The 18688-nt window shown below is 48.7% G+C and overlaps 1 protein-coding gene across 1 annotated transcript in view; it reads left to right on the forward strand.

Annotated features, from left to right (window-relative positions):
- Cfap74 (cilia and flagella associated protein 74) overlaps positions 1–18688 on the forward strand; it is a 56441-nt gene that overhangs the window by 5713 nt on the left and 32040 nt on the right. Inside the window, 15 exon segments of the mRNA XM_026790010.1 lie at positions 299–384; positions 1659–1743; positions 1892–2035; positions 3243–3341; positions 4443–4547; positions 7020–7193; positions 7722–7832; positions 8389–8491; positions 9389–9546; positions 10728–10929; positions 12273–12431; positions 12667–12840; positions 13370–13488; positions 15858–15924; positions 16305–16394. Coding sequence (XP_026645811.1) covers positions 318–384; positions 1659–1743; positions 1892–2035; positions 3243–3341; positions 4443–4547; positions 7020–7193; positions 7722–7832; positions 8389–8491; positions 9389–9546; positions 10728–10929; positions 12273–12431; positions 12667–12840; positions 13370–13488; positions 15858–15924; positions 16305–16394 — 1857 coding nt within the window. The 5' untranslated portion in view covers positions 299–317.

The following is an 18688-nucleotide window of genomic DNA, read 5'->3' on the forward strand; positions in this document are numbered from 1 at the left end:
AAAAAAAGTAATTTTGTCTTGTTGATGCCTTACAAACTTACCCAAATATTTCTGCTATGAATACTTTTTCTTAGTCCTATAGCTTATATATTTCCTTAATGTGTTATATGAGAGAAAGTCCTTTTTTATATTTTGAGTCTTGTTATGTTGCAACTGCAGGTCTCAAACATCTTCCCAAACTCAGCTTTTTAAATACTGAAACCACAGGTGTGTCTCACTGCACCTTAGTTCTTACAAATGTTAAGGAGTTTTAAATCTATAATCTTGTTGATATATATTGTATAATAATTTTTTGCAGCTAACTTCTGTCTCCCAGTATGGAAGAACCTACTGCCCAGTTCTCTGACGAGGAGCTGATGGACAACTTCCCCGCCATGGACGATGGTAACAGGCCTTTTCCAAATCAGACACGATTCAGCACAGACGATCGTGTGTTTCTTGAGTGCCCCTTATTCCAGGGAAAATGCAGAAAGCACATCTACTAAATCCAACTGTTTCTCAAACAGGGAACTTCTGCTCTTGTCTTAAGTTGACAGTGACTGAGAGTCGGAATGTGGCAATCCACATTTTTCTGTTTTCCAAATCACCGTTAATAAATTGATGCCATTTTTAATCTTAATCCTTTGAATGTGACCTGTTTTTCCTTTTTCTGGAAGATTTCAGAATTTCTTTTAAGAACTTCTGATGATCCAGACTTTTCTGAGACATCCTGGATTTGATCCCATGGCTCTGTTTTCTGGGTCTGTGAGGATCCTGTCCCTATGACCCTGTCCCTGCCCTTTCTTCCTCTTGGGTTTCTGTGGCCCCTCTCACCTCATCTTGCACCTTCCTCGCTGTGGCTGGCTCTGCCCTTTACATTTTCTTTTTCTTTTTTTTTAATTTTTTTTAAAGATTTATTTATCTACTATGTATACAGTACTCTGCTTGCACGTATGCCTACATGCCAGAAGAGGGCACCAGATCTCACTACAGATGGTTGTGAGCCTCCATGTGGTTGCTGGGAACTGAACTCAGGACCTTTGGAAGAGCAGCCAGTGCTCTTAACCACTGAGCCATCTCTCAAAACAATAAAAACAAAACAAAAACAAAAACAAACCCAAACAAAAAAAGTCGTCCCAGCACTCTGGAGGCAGAGGCAGGGGGATCTTTGTGAGTTCAAGGAGAGGCTGGTCTACAGAGCGAGTTCCAGAACAGGCTTGGTAGCTACAGGGACGTTGCTAGTCTTGAGCTTGCTACCGTTCTCCTGCCTCAGCTGGAATTTAAAAGACATTTCCATCAAGCCTAGCTCAGTTTTTTACTTTAGTCGTGTTTTGTTTTCATTTGTGTGGGGTTTCAGTATGTATCCTAGATTGGTCTGGAACTCATGATGGGTCTCCTGCTTTGACCTCCCGGGTCGACAGAGATAGTCTTGACTGGAGCTTGCTGTGAAGACCAGGCTGCTCCCAAACTCAGAGATCCACTGGTCTCTGCCTCTGTATTGGGATTAATTAATTAATTACACTGTCATGCCTGGCCCAAGTTACACTTTTTAAAAATTTATTTTGTGTGCATGAGTGTTTTGTCTGCATGTATGTCCTGTAACTCATGCATGTCTAGTGGTTGAGGAGTTTGGATTTTTGTTGTCTTTGTTTTGTTTTGACTGTTTCCTTGATTTCCAGAGAGAATCCAGTTAGAGGCTCCAGAGTTTGAGGTGGAACCTCTTCCTGTGGGATTTGAGGACGCCACTGCCTTAGGATATAGCTGGTAATTCTCTGAGCTGCAGCCCTTCCTTCTGTTGGACTGCAGCTCCAGTGGGCTGTGGGGTGCTGGGCGAAGAGCACTCTGGGGAGAGCCGAGTGCTATGGTTTGTGTGTGAAGCAAGTGATATCTTTGTTTTGTTTTGTTTTTCAAGTTTAGCAAAAGAAGAGGAAGGGAACACTGAGAAAATGAAGAAGACAACCATTAAAGACAAAGTGGAGGCATTTCATCTTCGCAAGAGCTTGAACCTCCTAGACAAACTGCATGAGGAAAAGGACCTTTTTATTCAGAAGACTAGGTGAGCTCACTTGCTGAGGATCCTTGGCCTAGCCACTCCTTCTGATTGTACACGTAGGATGTCCTGCCTTTTGTCTCCTTGACAGCTCTGGGCAGGGAGGAGCAGCCTCACAACCCTGAACAGATGTGGTATCCAGGGCCCCACCTTCCTGTCCCCTCCCTCAATCTCGACAAGTTCCAGATAACTAAGGGTGCTCCTCGGTCCTGCCAAGCCCTCCATCATCATCTCGTTTCCGCATGTTTCAGGTGTGACTGAGGTGTTAGTGGAAAGCTTCCTGTTGTTCATGTCCTGATGGTCTTGGTCAGCGTATTCAGCAGAAATACTGAGTGTGTTTTCCAACAGACAGAAAAGCTGGAGACTGTAGTAGGCTGCTGTCCCCTGCTGCCACCACAAGATCCCAGTGTTTAGCTTTTCCCACTGAGTATGTGTCAACATGTGTCGTAGCTATGATTCTTTAGCTGAATCATTTGAAAGTAAATTTCAGGATCATGATTCTCCTATTTTAGGGTCTCTGAAAAACAGAAACATCTTTCTGCGTGACCTCAGCACATAACACCTCGTGTGGGTGGAGGTTTTACCGGGTTCCTTGCTGCAGCTGTCTGGCATCCTCTGGGTGCCCCTCATTCGGGCTCACACAGGGAGCAGCCTCGGTCTGTGCTGCAGCATGCTGAGGAGGAGCTACAGTCATTTGCAGCTCTGTGCTCCCTGGGGCTCCCTAGGCCAATGGCCTTTGGAGGCGTCTGCACAACACCTACACAGGTGTAACATGAGGTCCTGCTTGTTGGGGTTTCTGTCCAGCCGGCAAGTCCCAAAGAAAATTACACAGAGGCTAGCTCAGTCGGTAGAGCATGGGACCTGCCCCGCTGAAAAAAGTACTGAACCATGTGGCTAACATAGGCTAGAATAATGGGCTAACGTAAGTTATAAGAGCTAATATGAAGCCTGAGCTAATGGGCCAATCAGTTTATAACATATGGAGACCTCTGTATAATTTCTTTGGGTGCTTACTGGCTGTGGGAACTGGGCAGGACAGAAACCCCCACAAGCGGGCCTTCATGTTACACTCACGTGACATGGCAGAGTCAGAGAGACCCCCCAGAAAGACAATATATCCCTAGTCCTCAGCCTGGGCCTTACACCTTTCTCTTCTCCACAGAGACTAGAACCTTAGGAAAACATTGTGGCAATTCTTATTTCTACATTGTAGAGGGGAGCTGCGTGTCTGTCGTCAGAGGATGGACCTGCTCGACAAGCAACAGGAGAGCTTGGCCGCTGAGATCTCCGTGGAGAGAGACGCCAACAATATGTACGTCAACTGCCAAGTGTTACCACGATGGCCTCTATGTTTCATACGTAGAGGTTTATTCATTCGTTCGTTCATTCATTTGTTCGTTCAGCAAGGGTGAGTGTAAGTACCTGCTATGTTCAGATAGTTAAGAAGCAGACAGCATCTCTCTAGAGTGTAAGTACCTGCTATGTTCAGATAGTTAAGAAGCAGACAGCATCTCTCTAGAGTGGCAAACAGTTATGACACGAAAGAAGAAGTGTCAGTCTAGGAGCTGGCTGAGATGGTGAAATACTTGCTACACAAGAGAAAGGACCTAAATTTGATCCCCAGCTCCTAAAGCTGTGAATACAAACCTATAATCCTAACACTGAAGGATCCAGAGGTCCTGCTGGCTAGGCAGACAGCCGGATCTGAGTTCTGGATTCAGTGACAGAGCCTGTCTCAGAAGAATAAGGCAGAGAATGACTGAGGAAGATACTTGTTGACATCTGACCACAGGCATGCACACGTATGAGCATGCATGAGCATGAGCATGTACACACACAGAGAAAAGAAATGTTGATATAATGTACTGAAGTCAGGGAAGAGACGAGGCTGAGTCCACACAGCTCATGATGCAGAAGTTCTAGCCTTGGTCACAGTGGTGGAAATGGCTTCTCTGTGGAGTGTTTCTATCTGTTTGCTTCTTTATTTACTTAGAGTCAGAGGATGGCACACTGAGGGAAGAGGGACAAAGTGAACTCAGAATAGCTGAACACCAGGCCTTAGTAGTGTTTAGAGAGAATGCTCGTCCTTCCTGGGTGCAAGACCTGGGCCAGACAAACAGGAATTTACTAGGAGAAAGTGAGAAGCCAATAGCAGAGAGTGTATGGCCAGTGATAAAAGCAGAAACCCCACCCCATGGCCTCCGACCTCCACGAATCTTGGTCCTAGTTGCCTAGGGGGAGATGGCTGTAGGAAGCACCTTACTTGACCCCACAGGTGTCATCTCTGGTCTTCTACTTCATATATGTCCTCCTGAACATGGGACAGCCAAGGGAAGACACCAGGATGTCCTCGGCTCCCTCAGTGAGACCGCCGTGCTGACCTGTCCTCCTGTATTCTGTTGCTGTGCTCCAGGGCTGCTATGGGTCGTCTCCAGGCTGCATCCAGACGCTTGCACACAGAGCTGGAGAATGAAAAAGATCTGCAGTCCAAGATCACGGCCATGCTGAAGGACAGCGAGTAAGTTAGCTTCTGGCCAGTTCACAGCACACAGGTCTCAGAGCAGCTTGTGGGACAATTCCTGAGTAGGAGGAATAATTGGCTTTTCACTTTCTAGATGCTTAGGAAAGAAAAGGCAGCGTGTTAAAGCAGCCGAAAGGCAAGCTTTTCATGTTGTTTTCTTCTCAGTTTCCTCAGATTTATTTATAATTTTAGTAACTGAGCAATCAGTTTCTTCCTCTCCTTTTCTTATTTCCTGTACCTCTTGGGCTGGGACTCAGTCATAGTTCATCAGATTAGTGTGCACAAAAGCCCTAATTTGATCCTTCACGTTGGAGGAAAAAGTATTCTCAACTTTTCTGAAACATCCACAGGAGGGGAAAAGACAGCTTCATGATTTTAAATATTTTGTTGGTCAGAGTTTAGATTGCAAACTAGAACTGCCTCTAGCAAGTCCAGTTTTTAAAAAAAGTTTCTTTTGCGATATGACAGTTCACTGTTAACACCAGCAAGAGCTCCCAATATAGCACAGCTCAGTGAACCACTGGGCCACTGCCCAGCTCTGGGTCCACGGCACAGATTGGCTGTCATAAGACAGCAAGTGAGGTGAGCAGACTGAAGGCTCACCGAGGCCTAGGACAGCATCAAGAACCCAGACGATAAGCGTAACAGCTGCGGACTTGGCTAAGATCACAGTCAGACCAAGCATCTTACCCTCCCCCTCAGTAACCCTCGAGCCTTAAACCAGTCCTTGACTTACACCTGTTACAATGGTCACAGCTCAAGCCTACACCCTACGCACAGCTGGGACAAATCAGTCCATCCATGTCTGAGAAAGTGAGTACTTATCCTGGTCTTGATTGATACTTGGCTAGTACCTGCACTTTCTCTCTGTGGTTCTGAAATCAGGACAGGCAAGACCCTTGGAGGCCCTGTCAGGACTGAGCTGCTAGATGCATCTGTTTACTTCTTAATGTCTTCTCACGTTAAAACAATGTCAGACTCCTAGCGGGAGTTCACAGATGGCATCTTCTCCTTTGCGCCCTGACAAGCATGGCAGCTGCTCTCTGCCTCTCAGGATTCCGTCAGCACAGAGCCCATTTCTAAAGGCCGTGTTTCTCACCTGTAGACCATGTGACTTTGAACGTTGTTGGAGCTATACTAAAAGGAGCGTTCCCTACTCAAGGCAAAGTTTCTGTAGCATGTTCTCTCCAGACATGCGGCCCCTTTCTTCCACTCAACACTGAGGGACTTCTAGGATCTCAACTCTTAGTCTAGGTTTCCTGTAACTTCCATGGAACTCTGATTGAGGAGAAAGACCGGACTCAACTCCATAGTCATGACTTGGTAACAAATAATTTATCTGGGCGGTGATGGCACACACCTTTAATCCCAGCACTAGGGAGGCAGAGGATGGCAAATCTCTGTGAGTTCGAGGCCAGCCTGGTCTACAAGAGCTAGTTCCAGGACAGGAACCAAAAACTACAGAGAAACCCTGTCTCGAAAAATCCAAAAGAAAAAAAAATAACAAAATAAGAATGGAAGGAAATTTTCTTAATGCAAATTATCACAGTTATTAAAAACCTATAACTATACAGGACGGACTTGGGATATTTGCCTCGCTGTCGATACACAAAATGTCAGCTTTAGTACTTCCCAGTGTTGTACAGTGAGTGATGCTCCTGCCATCAGTTCTGGTCTAGCAGGGTCCTCCGGGCAGAGCAGGCCCCAGGAGATGCTCTTAGGTAGCCACGTCAGCTGTAACATATGTCTAGACACATCAGGTGCAATGCTGGAAACCGTCCTTGAGTCGTTGCAGAGGGCACGTGGTAGATGCATGGTTTCCCACGTCCTAGGAAAGACAATTTTGTACTTACCTTCCTGCTACTCATCCCAAATGAAGATGAGCTACAAGCCATCTGGACTTGTGCCGGGACCTGAGGGAGGGGTGCTGGGTACATTGTAGCCACCACAGGTGCAGTACTTACTGGCCCGTTGGTGAGAGTCACCTGAGACCCGAGTTAGACGGATCTTCACTAACCAGATACACTCTGGGCTGGGCTGGCTGCTGCCATCCTCGGAGCCTTTTCCCAGGCATGTTTGAAGACTTAGGGTGGTTCTTGGTAGCTCCAGAGACCCTCTCAGAAGACATTTTCTAAATGTTTTCCTCAAGCCAGGCAAGGGGGCCACTACAGTGAGCTGACCGCTCATTCAGGTGAGTGCCTGTGGCCAGATGCTAGCTCAGGCTGGATTTGATGTGATGGTAATTTTCTTAAGTTTGGAGACCAGGTGGGTGGTGGGACCTCATTCTCTGAAAATATTGGGCCAAGGGGAAACCTTAGAGGAGGGTGCTGGCCCCTCATCAGCGTCTAACATCTGCCTAGAGTAATTATCAAAATAAAGTACCAGCAGGATCACCCCAGCTCCCAGAGGAGTGGCACCAGGTCTTCAGACCTTAGCTACCATAAAGAACAAATGATTTGTTTTCGCAAGGAATGCCATGTGGCACATTGAGATCCAGAAGGGGCAATTTGAGGATGTCCGGAAGCGTAATGAAGAAGAGGCAGAAGCTAGGCAGAGGAGCCTTGAGATACACGCAGCTCAGCAGCTTCAGAAGGAGAAAGAAACCCTGGAGAAGGTGGAGAGGAACCGTCTGCTGAGGGCCCGGTAAGTGCCACCCAGATCTGGCCCTTGCCAGTTCCTTCGTGTTCTCCACCAAGGCTTTGTAGACCCAGCTCTTTGCACCTGTGCCATGGTCCTGCCCAGGCTCCCTACTTCATGTTAAGTGCCCACCGTCACCATTGACACGCACCAACGGAACCATCAGATCCTTCCTTCTGCACATTCCTCTACCCCTTCCGAGCTGCGCTGTTCTCTGACCCTATCATGTATCTGGATGCTCCTTTGCCCACACAAGCCTTGGATGCTCAGTTGCTATCCATCCTCTGAGGCAGCCCCTATCTGCTCAACCACCGATCCCCAGGAGCAGGAGCTAGGGGGCTACTGGACTCTGCTCCCCCAAGATGGTGCAAGTCCCTCTTATCTCTCTTCTCCTGCCAGACTCCTGCTCAGCCTAGGTCAGACCCTGTTTTTGTGACTTCCTTATACCGAAGCCCCCAGCAGCACTGTGTTTAACATAATATACCTGGGTCCATTATGTTACACTTATTCTAGTCTCTGCCTGTGTCACTGCAGGAAGTCCTTGCATGTGCAGAAGGAGCTGGGGCAGAAACATCAGAAACTGGTGGAAGACGCCCAGAGAAACCACAGGATTGCCGTGAAGTTCCTGAAGGCCTCTCTGGGAAGGTGGGTTCTCACTTTAACTCTGTCTTCTGTCAATGCCCTTAAGGAATTTAGGAGTGTGGGTCCCTGGCCTTCACTTTGAAATTCCCTGATTCAGTCATTACCTAATCATCAGAAGCAAACAGATCTGGAGTTTTTATTTTAAGCTGCTGTTTGTATTTGCAAGAGGAGCACAAGCAACCGTGAGGCCTTGGGGTCTGGAGAGCGTCCCCAGCCACCTGTCCTGTAGGAACAGGCCCTGGACAGCAAGGCTCATCTGTCTCACCTTTGTGTTGTCAGCTCTTGTTGTTTCTCTGGTAGTAGTAACCTGCACCTGAGACTCCTATAACTCTGTAATTCTCAACATTACCTGCATATATCCCTATTAAAATTCACATTACACCAGGCATAGCAGCACACACCTTTAATCCCAGCACTCAGAAGGCAGAGGCAGACTGATGTCTCAGTTTGAGGTCAGCCTGGTCTACATAGTGAGTTCCAGGACAGCCAGGGATACGCAGAGAGCCCCATCTCAAAACAAACAAACAAAAACAAATAAATGAAATGCACATTCCTCCAGAATCCGAGAGCGAGAGCAGGAGGAGGAGATGGAGTCCCGCAAGCACATGAAACGGCGCATGGATGCTGTGCTGGCGTTGAAGAACAGCATCACTGCCAGTCGGGTAGGTGCAGCTCCACCTGCAGCCTCTCGGGCACATCAACCCCCTGACCACTCCCGGGACCTGCTCGTAGAAGCCAGGATTCTACTTTTGGCTCCTGCCATGAGCCCTGCAACCTGCCCAGCTGCTCCCTGAAGGAACACAACACTGTTCTGAGAGGAAGAGTCGTGACAGGACCCGGGGCGATGTGAGGGCCAGCACCAGGGCTCAGGGCTCAGTTAGGTAGGGATGTGGCAGGGGAGAGCAGGCCACCACCTGCTCAGAACCATGAAGACTCAGAGGCAAGGGAGTAAACAGTGGGTGCCCAGCAGGAGCACAGATGCACAGAATTCCATACCCAGGGAACCCAGGGCTGTGTGCTGGGTGAGAGATGCATGGGAAAATTATGAAAAATGTTTGCAAATTGCCTACCTTGGGACCTATAGGTTTCAGCATGGATTTAAATACATGCATATTGACAGAAGTTTCCGTCCCACCCGGTCCTGCCCAGTCAGGCAGCCGTTCAGTCTCAAAGAAACACACAGAGGTCTACAGTAATTATAAACTGATTGGCTTATTAGCTCAGGCTTCTTATTAACTCTTAGAACATATATTAGCCCATAATTCTTGTCTGTGTTAGCCATGTGGCTTGATATCTTTGTCGGCGAGACAGTCACATCTTGCTTGCTCTATGTCTGGGTGATGAATGCAGAATGAAACTTCTCTCTTCCCAGAATTCTCATTGCCCCACCTCTATTTCCTGCCTGGCTGCTGGCTAGTCAGTGTTTATCTAAAATACAAGTGCCAGGGTACAGACCATTGTCCCACAGAACATGCATTCAAAGAAAAGGCCTGAATGAGTATTGCGTGTGTGTGCATGGCATTTTCTGGTATTGTGACTCTTGAGTTCCCTGTTTCCAGGAAACACTGAAGAAGTTCCAAGCCTGGGGCCAGAGCAGGGCAGAGGTGGCTAAGCAGAAGGCCCTTACGGAGAAGGAGGTGATCCTGGCCCAAGGTGGCGATGCATTCAAGCACCTTGTTCATCAGCGCAGGCACCAGGAGCTGGAAGCCCAGAAGCGGTGAGAGCTGGGAGACGCTTGCCTGGAAGTGGGCACAGAGAACCAGAGACTTAACCTCCATCCCCCAAAGCAGCAACACTAATTCCTGCCAACTTCTCACCAAAAGCAGCTATGGGTTATGGGACAAGGACTTCAGCTCTCTCCGCCCCCGCCCTGACCGCAGAAGTCTCCATGGGGTTCTGGCATTTGGGGATTTTATAGAGGTTGTTAGTGGGTGAGGTTGCCTCTTGCCTCACTTTCAATTTCCTGGTTCTTCAGCTATGAGGTTCCTGAGTTCCTGTGGTCCCCTCCTCCTTGGGGACACCTGGGGCTCACTCACATCCTGCCCTCTGGCTTCACTCTTGGTCGCCTCCAGGCCGTGAGTCAATGCTTTCTCCGACAGTTTTCAAGGAGCCCTACCTCATACTGACCTTTTCCACCTCACGCACATTACTTAGCTAATTTCTACTTAACCCGGCTTCTCAGTGTCTCTGCCTAAAACTGTCCTTTCTGAAGGGCCAAGCTGTTTCTCCCAAGTCCCTGATCCCTGCTGGTCACTTCATAGGATCTGCTTGGGTCTCTCTGGCTACAGGATATCTTCCTCTTCAAAGTGTCTCACAGATGTACAAAACACACACACACACACACACACACACACAAACAGGCATCCCGTTACAATTGCCACCAGAGTTTTAATGTTCCTGTCAGTCTGCCCGCATTTGATGTGGTTGTAGGTTTGTTGCCTGAGTGGTACCTAGCAAGGGATGGCTATAATGAATCTGTGAATGAGTGAGTGAGCTGTCACTAAGCCCTAACGCTGCCCTTGCCTTTTCCTAACTGCTGCGTCTCATAAACCACAAGCCTAGAAACTAGGGCAGGGAAGCTCACGAAGGCCAGGGTTTGCTGTGGGGATTTCTAGACGAGGCTGAATGAGGCAGTCCAAAGCCAGACAGGGCAAGGCAGGGTATGGTAAGGTGAGGACCCAAGTCACATCCGCAGCTTAGCAGCCCTGTGAGCCTTATCTGCTATACTCTCCATCCAAACAGATGTCCTAACACCAGAGTCCTCGAAGGCTCTGCGTGAGCTCTTGCAAAGGAACCATAGAGCAAAAAGAAACACCATACCTAACCCTAGCAGCCACTAGGTGCCCCCTTGCAGGTGCTGGGAAGCACTGGCTTTACCTGAGAAGCACCTGCTCATAGGGCTTTTGAAGAGGAGCAGAAACTCCGGAAGCAGGAGATTGTAAGTCGAATCTTGAAAGAGGAAGCTGAGGAGGAAAACAGGAAAAAGAAGCATCACCCACCCTCTAAAGCCACAGACAGATGGACTCTGCGGGACAAGACCTGGAAGTACATCTCCAACTTCTGCGAGGGGAAGACTGCAATGCCCGCAAGTCACCTGCTGGTGAGTGGGGCCCTGCTGATTTCAAGCTTAAGTCAGCACTTGAACGCACAGGTGGGAAGACGCTGACTAAGGTCCCCAGGGCAATGGCCCTCTGATACCCACCAGGGTCCTTTTTCCCTCATGTGAGTCCCTCATCTTAGCCAACGGTGCTCTTAGAGCTCCACAGAGCTGCCTCTCTATGGGGAAAGTTCCTCGTCTGTCCCGGTGTACAAAGTGGAGTCAGTCTCACGTGAAGAGACTCGTATAAGTCGGAGTCCATACAGGTGTTACTGCCCACAGCCAGGTATTCCTAGAGTCTCCTCTCAGTCACACCAGAGTCCTGGTCTGAGCCAGTGGTCTGTGTTAGACAACACCCTAGGCTGGTGTACCTCTCCTTCAAGGTGTGAGAGCCTTGGGTGCTCCTTAGCCCAGCACCCTGCTTCCTCTACCAGCTTCTTTCTTGACCTTCCTGGGCTTTGGCCTCTTGGAGCGTTTTCCTGTGCCTTTTAGCACATCACACGCTTTTTCCTGTTTCTCACTTCTCTGTGTGCCAGGCAGAGCCTCTACCTCTCGGTCACTTCACCTTGGTGCAGTGTCCTCCCCTGGGGCCACATTCTGCTCCTCCTTCCCTTCTCCCTCTGAGAGGCCTCCCGGCCACCCTGAGTCACTCACTTTCCTGGAGCGCCTGTACCCCAGCCTTAACCTGCTCTCTAGGGTTTACACTATCCTCTTTCCTCCACGTTCCCCATGGTGTACCCTACAGGTACAGTCCAGAGCAATCACATGAGTCCTGAACCCCAAGATGGTTCCAGCAAAACCAGTACCACCATCTTTTCTGAGTTTTCAGAGGACTTCCCCAGGGCTGGTGTGCCATCAATCATGAAATTAACACATGATTATCTGTGATGGGACAGTAGAGAAAATTACAACAGGTCCACTACTCAGAGTATCTTCCGTGAACAAGACCTTCTTGTGAACTCTGCTGAACACTATTGGAAGGCGTTCAGTCATCTGTAGACATGGGGATGGTGTATTTCAAAGTTACAAGGATTCATGTCTGGAAAGAACAAAAGAATTCCTTGAATCTCAGCACTGGGGAGGCAGAAGCAAGCAGATATCTGTGAGGTCAAGCCCAGCCTGGTCTACAAAGTGAGTTCCAGGACGGTCAGGATTTCATAGAAAGACTCTCTCTCAAAAAGAAGAAATAACAACAACAGCAACAACAGGGGGAACCAACAAGCAGCCTCCCACCACACTGGGGGTTGTCCGGCCGAGCGCTCAGCAGGGTTCCCCGGGGACCTGTTCTCTTGCTGCTCACCTATCCCTTCTCCATTCTGGGGTGATCTTATCTCTCCCGCTGGCAGGAAAACGAGATAGCCTTACACCCCAAGCCTACCTGTCTGCTGAAAGCCATATCCAGTGAGTCTGTGCAGATGGACCTGGGGAGCATTAGTACGGAGGAGGAGGTCCTGGCTGAACCAGATATCCCCGGGCTTTGGAGCAAAGAGTACAAGACACACCAGGTGAGAGCTTTCCCCTGTCAGGTCCTTCACAGGTTCCTGGATGCAGTTGCCCGTCTTCTGCCCCATCCTGTGCCCGCCACTGCTTCCTTCAAACTCGAAGCCCTTCTCCCCTTTCCATAATCTTCAAAAGCACTGGGCTGTAGCCGGCCTTTCCTGGATCTGCCAGCTTTGGCCCTGCACTTTGTTCATTATTAGGCTTTGAACAAGCATGGGCGTCTGTCTTTTTGAACCCAAGGTGTCCAAGAAGGACATGGAACAGAAACCTGTGGGTGGTACCAAGATGGACAAGGACATCCTGGCTTGCACGATGGAGCAGCTGCGCAGTGGGGTGGTCCATAAGCAGGTGGTCTCTGGGAGGGAGTTCAAGGGTCGCCCGTTCAACAGCAAGCCCGAGGTCATTCACTTCAAGGTGAGCCATGATGAAGGGAAAAAGCCTTCCATCTACTCTCCTGCCTCTGATGCTTTCTGTTCTGACCTTGGGAAACCCTGCGAAGTCTCCTGCTTTGGGGCTGGTATGCAAGGGCTGCACTGCCAGCCTAAGGAGCGGGCTCCGGGGCACACCTTTAAAGGGGCCTGAACTCCTGTGAAGGGGATAACAGGGTAATCCCTTGTTAGGCCCCTTCTGCTTGGCAAATTCCACCTTCTTAAGAAGGACCCGAAGGACGCCAGCACCCACCACCAGCTGGCTAGTGTCAGCATTTACAGAAGGGAGGCTAAGATAAACAGCCTGTGGGTCCGTTCTCTCTCCCAGGAGGAAGTTCTTCACTGTCTTTCACACACCTCATGGGGGCATCGCAACACAAGGGAAGCCTAGGGAATCCTCTACCCCAAAATCCCGAGCCTCTCATGAGTCAGTAGCAGAGTAGACCCCTTTTCCCTGGCCTGTTCTTGGGGCTGTTGGAGGACTTGGGGCCATCCTGTCTCCTCTATCTCTGCAGGACTTTGATATTGGCAAAGTGTACAAGAAGAAGATCACATTGATAAATGCTACTTACACAATCAACTATTGTAAACTGGTGGGTGTGGAGGAGGGCCTGAAGGACTTCATCCATATCGAGTGAGTCTTGCATTGTCTAGGCACGAGGCCATGGGCTGGCTTGTCTTGAAGAGTTGGAGAGGTCACTGCTCTGTCTCTTCATATTGAGGTCACGAAGACCCGTGCAGTCTTTTGGATGGGCTAAGGCTCCTCACATTTTTACTGTGTGGGTTTGGGCACTGTAGGAGTCCCCGTTGGCAGCTAGCATCTTTCTCACTATGAAGATTCCCAGACTGCTTTTCTGAACTGTAATTTATTTTCCTCTTTGTGCAAGTGTTTTATTTTTTTCCCCCTTTTCACTAATCCTCTTGTGCCCATGTTGCCACTTCTTGGCTGGCCTTTCAGTCTCATTTTCCTTTGGTCACCTTTAATGCTGTCCTTTCTCCATTCCCACCTCACCCCTGGTTTTCACCGTGCAATGTTTTCAGCACTTTCTGATTTATTTCTTAGTATCAGACCTTCATCTTTCTTTCTCCCCCTTTTTTCCTTTTTTTTTTTTAATTTTTGAACCAGGGTTTTACTCTGCACCCTAGGCTAGTCTCTCAGACCTGCAATCCTCCTCCCTCACGACAGGTGTGTTTCACGGTATTCAGCTTATAGGCAGGTCTGTTCACAGCTCAGATCACCTGCATCTCTTAGTGTGTGATATGCAATTTCCGAAATGGGGGCTTAGTGTAAAATGTTCCATTACTCCTCTGCTCAGGTTCTCGGGTCTCTTTCTTTTCCATGAACAGCACTGGCTGGCAGAGCTCTGATCAGGGCTTCCGACCTAAGAGGTGCTCTCCTCCTGGGAACTGAGTGAGAGGAGACAGTGAGATCTTCTGGTCCTCTGCTCCTTTCTGGCAGTTTACCGACTGTGTTAACTTGAGATCTGGGAGCTTCTCTGTCTTTTAGCAATGCTGAGTCACTTGTCCCGTGGGCTGTAAGGTTTCTGGACAGTATACGGAGGATCCCAGGCTAGGTGATGGTCACCATGACCTCAGCTACCACAAAGCCCTCCTTTCCAGGCCTAGATTGAAATTTCTCTCCACATTCAAAGGCTGGCATCCTTTTCTGTCTTCTGGTTTCTTTTGCTGTTGTGGCTGTGACTCGGTTTCCTCTGGCTGCACTGAGCTCCTGGCCCTGTGTCCCGCAGCCCCACTGCAGCACACCTGGGGTACTTGGTCCTCTTTACACGGATTGTACTCTTGGAGCTCAGGTTCATCTCTTTGAGAAGTTCTAAAAATAGCTCATCCCTACCCTGCAAATATCAGCTCTCCCTATTCAGCTCCCCGCGGCTTTGTCTCTGCCCTGCTCCTCCCGTGTGGAGCCTCCCTCTCCAGTCTCTCTGTCCTTATGACACCCACCTCACATACTCGGGCTGTTCAGGAAGTGTGTGAGGCGGCCCAGCTTCTGGTCCCTTCAGCTGTGCCTCGCTGGCTGCAGAACCTGCTGACTGTGTGTCTTGCTTCAGTACTATGTTTCTCATTTCTAAAAATTCCTAGTTCCTTTTCAGATGAGCCGATGTTTCTCCCTCCCTCTGTCTCTCTCTCTCTCGTGTCTCTCTCTGTCTCTCTCTGTCTCTCTCTGTCTTTTTCCCTCTCTCTCACCCTCCCCATCACTGAGAGACATTTTTATATTAAGTTTTTGTGTATTTTCAAACCAAGAAAATTATGTGAAATCCATCATTGTAAACATAGGCCTGATGCTAGGAGGACCCTTCCCTCAGCCAGGACTCAGAGTAAGACAGACTAGCTCCCATCTTGTTCCCCTGCAGTTGGGGCCAGTTTTACTGGATAACCTGACTTATAACCCTTCCTTCCTTTCATGCTGCGATCGTCCCAGGGTAGCAGCCTCCATCCTTTTGTAGCTGGCTTTGGGGTGTGCTGGCTCACTCACTGGACAAACGTTTGAAGATTACCCAAGTGTCTTCTGTTTATCAGGAAACAGAGTCAGTAAGGAACACAGCAGACCTGGAGCTGCTCGTGTGCCGACATGTCTAGATAGAGGTGTTGTCTTAGGGCAACGACTGCTAGTGTAAACACCACCACCAAAAGCAACTTGGGGAGGACAAGGTTTCCACATCATAGTCTGTCACTGAAGGAAGTCAGGACAGGAACTCACACATGACAGGAACCTGAAGGCAGGCACTGAGGCCATGGAGGATTCCTCCTACGGGCACCTCCCACATCATCACTAATGAAAATGATGCCGAGAGCCAGATTTCATAGAGGCGTTTTCTCGACTGAGGCTCCTGTCTTTCAAATGATTCTAGCCTTTGTCAAGTGGACATACAACCAGCAGCACAGCTGTGGAACAGATAGAAGGGAATCCAAAAGGCCCAGCTGAATACGTAACAAGTATCCACTTTCCACAGTGACTTAACTACCCTGTGTGTGCTGTTCCTACAGCTTTGACCCCCCTGGTCCCATGTCAGCTGGGATGTCCTGTGAAGTTCTGGTCACCTTCAAGCCTATGGTACGTGAGAGGATCACACAGGGTGCTGCTTTTTCTGGCTTCACAACAACAGCAACAACAAAATCAGCCTCCTTCTGCAACGCTAGCACAATAGGGCTTGCCAGAAGGTTTGGTCTTCACTCTTATGTGAGTAACTCTCTGTAAGCTATGAAGTGTGTTTCTTCAGGACCTGCGTATGTAGTGGGCTTTGGGGTTCTTTCCCTGGGAGCCCACTGAGCTGGTGGTAGGCAGGTCCAGCCCATAGTTACACCCCTGCAGCCTGCGTCCAGCCCGTACTTACACCGCTGCGGTCTGCATCCAGGCCATGGTTACACCGCTGCAGCCTGCGTAACTGTGTCATTGTAGAAATTCATGGTGACTTGGATTGTTTTGTTTTTTAGATAAATAAAGATCTGGAAGGAAATGTTTCATTTTTGGCTCAGACAGGCAGCTTTTCTGTTCCACTGAAATGTTCAACGAAGAAATGTTCTGTAAGTTTAAGTTCCCAGAATCTCTCCCCATGATAAGTGCTGCACCCTAGGAGTGCCCAGGGCATGGAGTACCCAGGGCATGGGGATAGAGCGCCATCAGAGGCCTCGGTCCAGTGTCTGCTCTAGTAAGACTTCACCCCGGGGCCTAGGCTGGCTGACATGAAATACTCTGAAAAAGCAAGTCATCAGACCAGAGCTAGAAGTTTCTAGATAAACCCTGCTCCTTATGGGGTCCCTGACCGAGAAGCCCAGAGTTCAGGGGGGAGGAGAGCCAGCTGAGACTCCAGTCCTTTCTTCAGGTCTTGTGTGTGTCCTTCAATATATATAATATATTCAAGATCGGGTCTCATTATATAGCTCTGGCTGGCCTTGAACTCACTCTGTAGACCAGGTTAGCCTCGAACTCAGAGAAATCAAACCTACCTCTCCCTCCTGTGTGCTGGGATTAAAGATACGCACCATTACACCCAGCTTTCAGATATTTTTTTAAAGATATTTTGTTTATTTTATGCACAAGTGCTCTTCTGCATGTACAATGTTATACCAGAAGAGGGCATCAGATCCCACTAGGACGGTTGCTAGGAAGAGAGCTCAGACCTCAGAAGAGCGGCCAGTGCTCTTAAGGGCTGATCCATCTCTCCAGCCCCAGATGTTTTTATTGCATAAAGAAAACCATAGTCGTGCAGTGAGCTCCCCTGCGCCCGCTGTCCACATCTGATCATCTTCAGCATCTGCAACATTGGCTTCATCTAGATGGCATCCTTTGCTGTGGGGCCACTTCAGAGTAAATTACCGTCATCAGACTCAGCACCCTCAAAAACTGTCGGCATTTCTAGAAAACATCCACCATACCATTGGCTGTTTCCACAATGACACCCACAGCACACATACTCAGTACTCAGGATAGACTGTAGTGTGTCTTTAGTGTTACATCTGCTTGTGAACCCGCAGGTTCACTGTGAGGTGACTGGCATGGGCTGAGCCGGGTCAGGCTGACTGGGTCAGGCGGCTCTGCCCCTGTTATCTCACCATGGCCTTCTGGCCTCTGGAGCAGTGTCCACTCGCATGAACTCCTCATGGAAAGTGACTGAAAATTAGACATCACAGCCAGCAGCTCCAGCACGTTCAGAATGTGTGGGGCAGAGAGAGACCTCTGCAATGAGGGAACACAGATAGAGTGGAGAATTGAGATAATCGTCTGTGTGCAACACCAAGAGGCTAGCAGAATTCCCGATGACCAGCTACTGCTCAGCCACATCACATGTGTCCCACTGTCTCCAAACTACCTTTTCAATGGCTCTTATGTTTATGTCATTGAGATTACACTTGATTATTACATTGGTGAGCATGTTTTGGCCTAGGATAGCAGCCCCCTTTCCTCTTTTGGGTCATAAAATTTACTAAGCCAATTCTTTTATAGGACATCCTAGATTTGTATAACTGCTTCCTATTGTTGCATTTACTATGTCCCTCTGTCCCTGCGTTATTTTAAATTAGATGTAGGTTAGGGAACGATTGTCTTTTTGAAACAAGAAGGACTTTCTCTGGCTCCGGTCTTGGGATCTGGTCCCTCATGACGGGGGCAATCATGGCTGCAAGAGACTGAGACAGTTGGTCACATTGTATCCTTGGTCAGGAAGCAGAGACTGAGACAGTTGGTCACATTGTATCCTTGGTCAGGAAGCAGAGAGTGATGAGACTAGCTAAAGTCCCTTTGTCCTTTGCTAAGAAATAGCTTTGCTTAAGAGAACTGTTGCTCCTGCAGAGGACCTAGGTTCAGTTCCTAGCACCCACATGGCAGCTCACAGTCATCAGTGACTCCAATTTCCAGGGATCCTGTACCTTCTTCTGACCTCCTGAGGCATGCATATGGTACCCATACCGACAGACGGGCCCAACACTCAAGCACTTAAAATGAACTAATTAAAACAAAAAAGAAGTAGTTATAAAAGACAGCTTTTATTGAGTTTGTTTTTTGATACTTTCATGCATGTATAAAATATGTTGATTGCTGCGTGGTGGTGGCGCTCGCCTTTAATCCCAGCACTCAGGAGCCAGAGGCAGGCAGATCTCAGTGAGTTCGAGGCCAGCCTGGTCTAGAGCAAGTTCCAGGACAGGCTCCAAAAGCTACAGAGAAACCCTGCTTCAAAAAACCAAAAACAAAAAAAAAGTACATTATGATTATTATAACTCCCTACCCTCTCTACTTTCCCTCCCATCTTAAATACTTTTACCTCCCTACAAGTTGGGACCCATGTTTAGGACGCTGGTGCCATGTGCCTCGTGTGACTCAC

The sequence above is a fragment of the Microtus ochrogaster genome, unplaced genomic scaffold (assembly GCF_000317375.1).
Source record: "Microtus ochrogaster isolate Prairie Vole_2 unplaced genomic scaffold, MicOch1.0 UNK38, whole genome shotgun sequence".
NCBI classification, from domain to species: Eukaryota; Metazoa; Chordata; class Mammalia; order Rodentia; family Cricetidae; genus Microtus; species Microtus ochrogaster.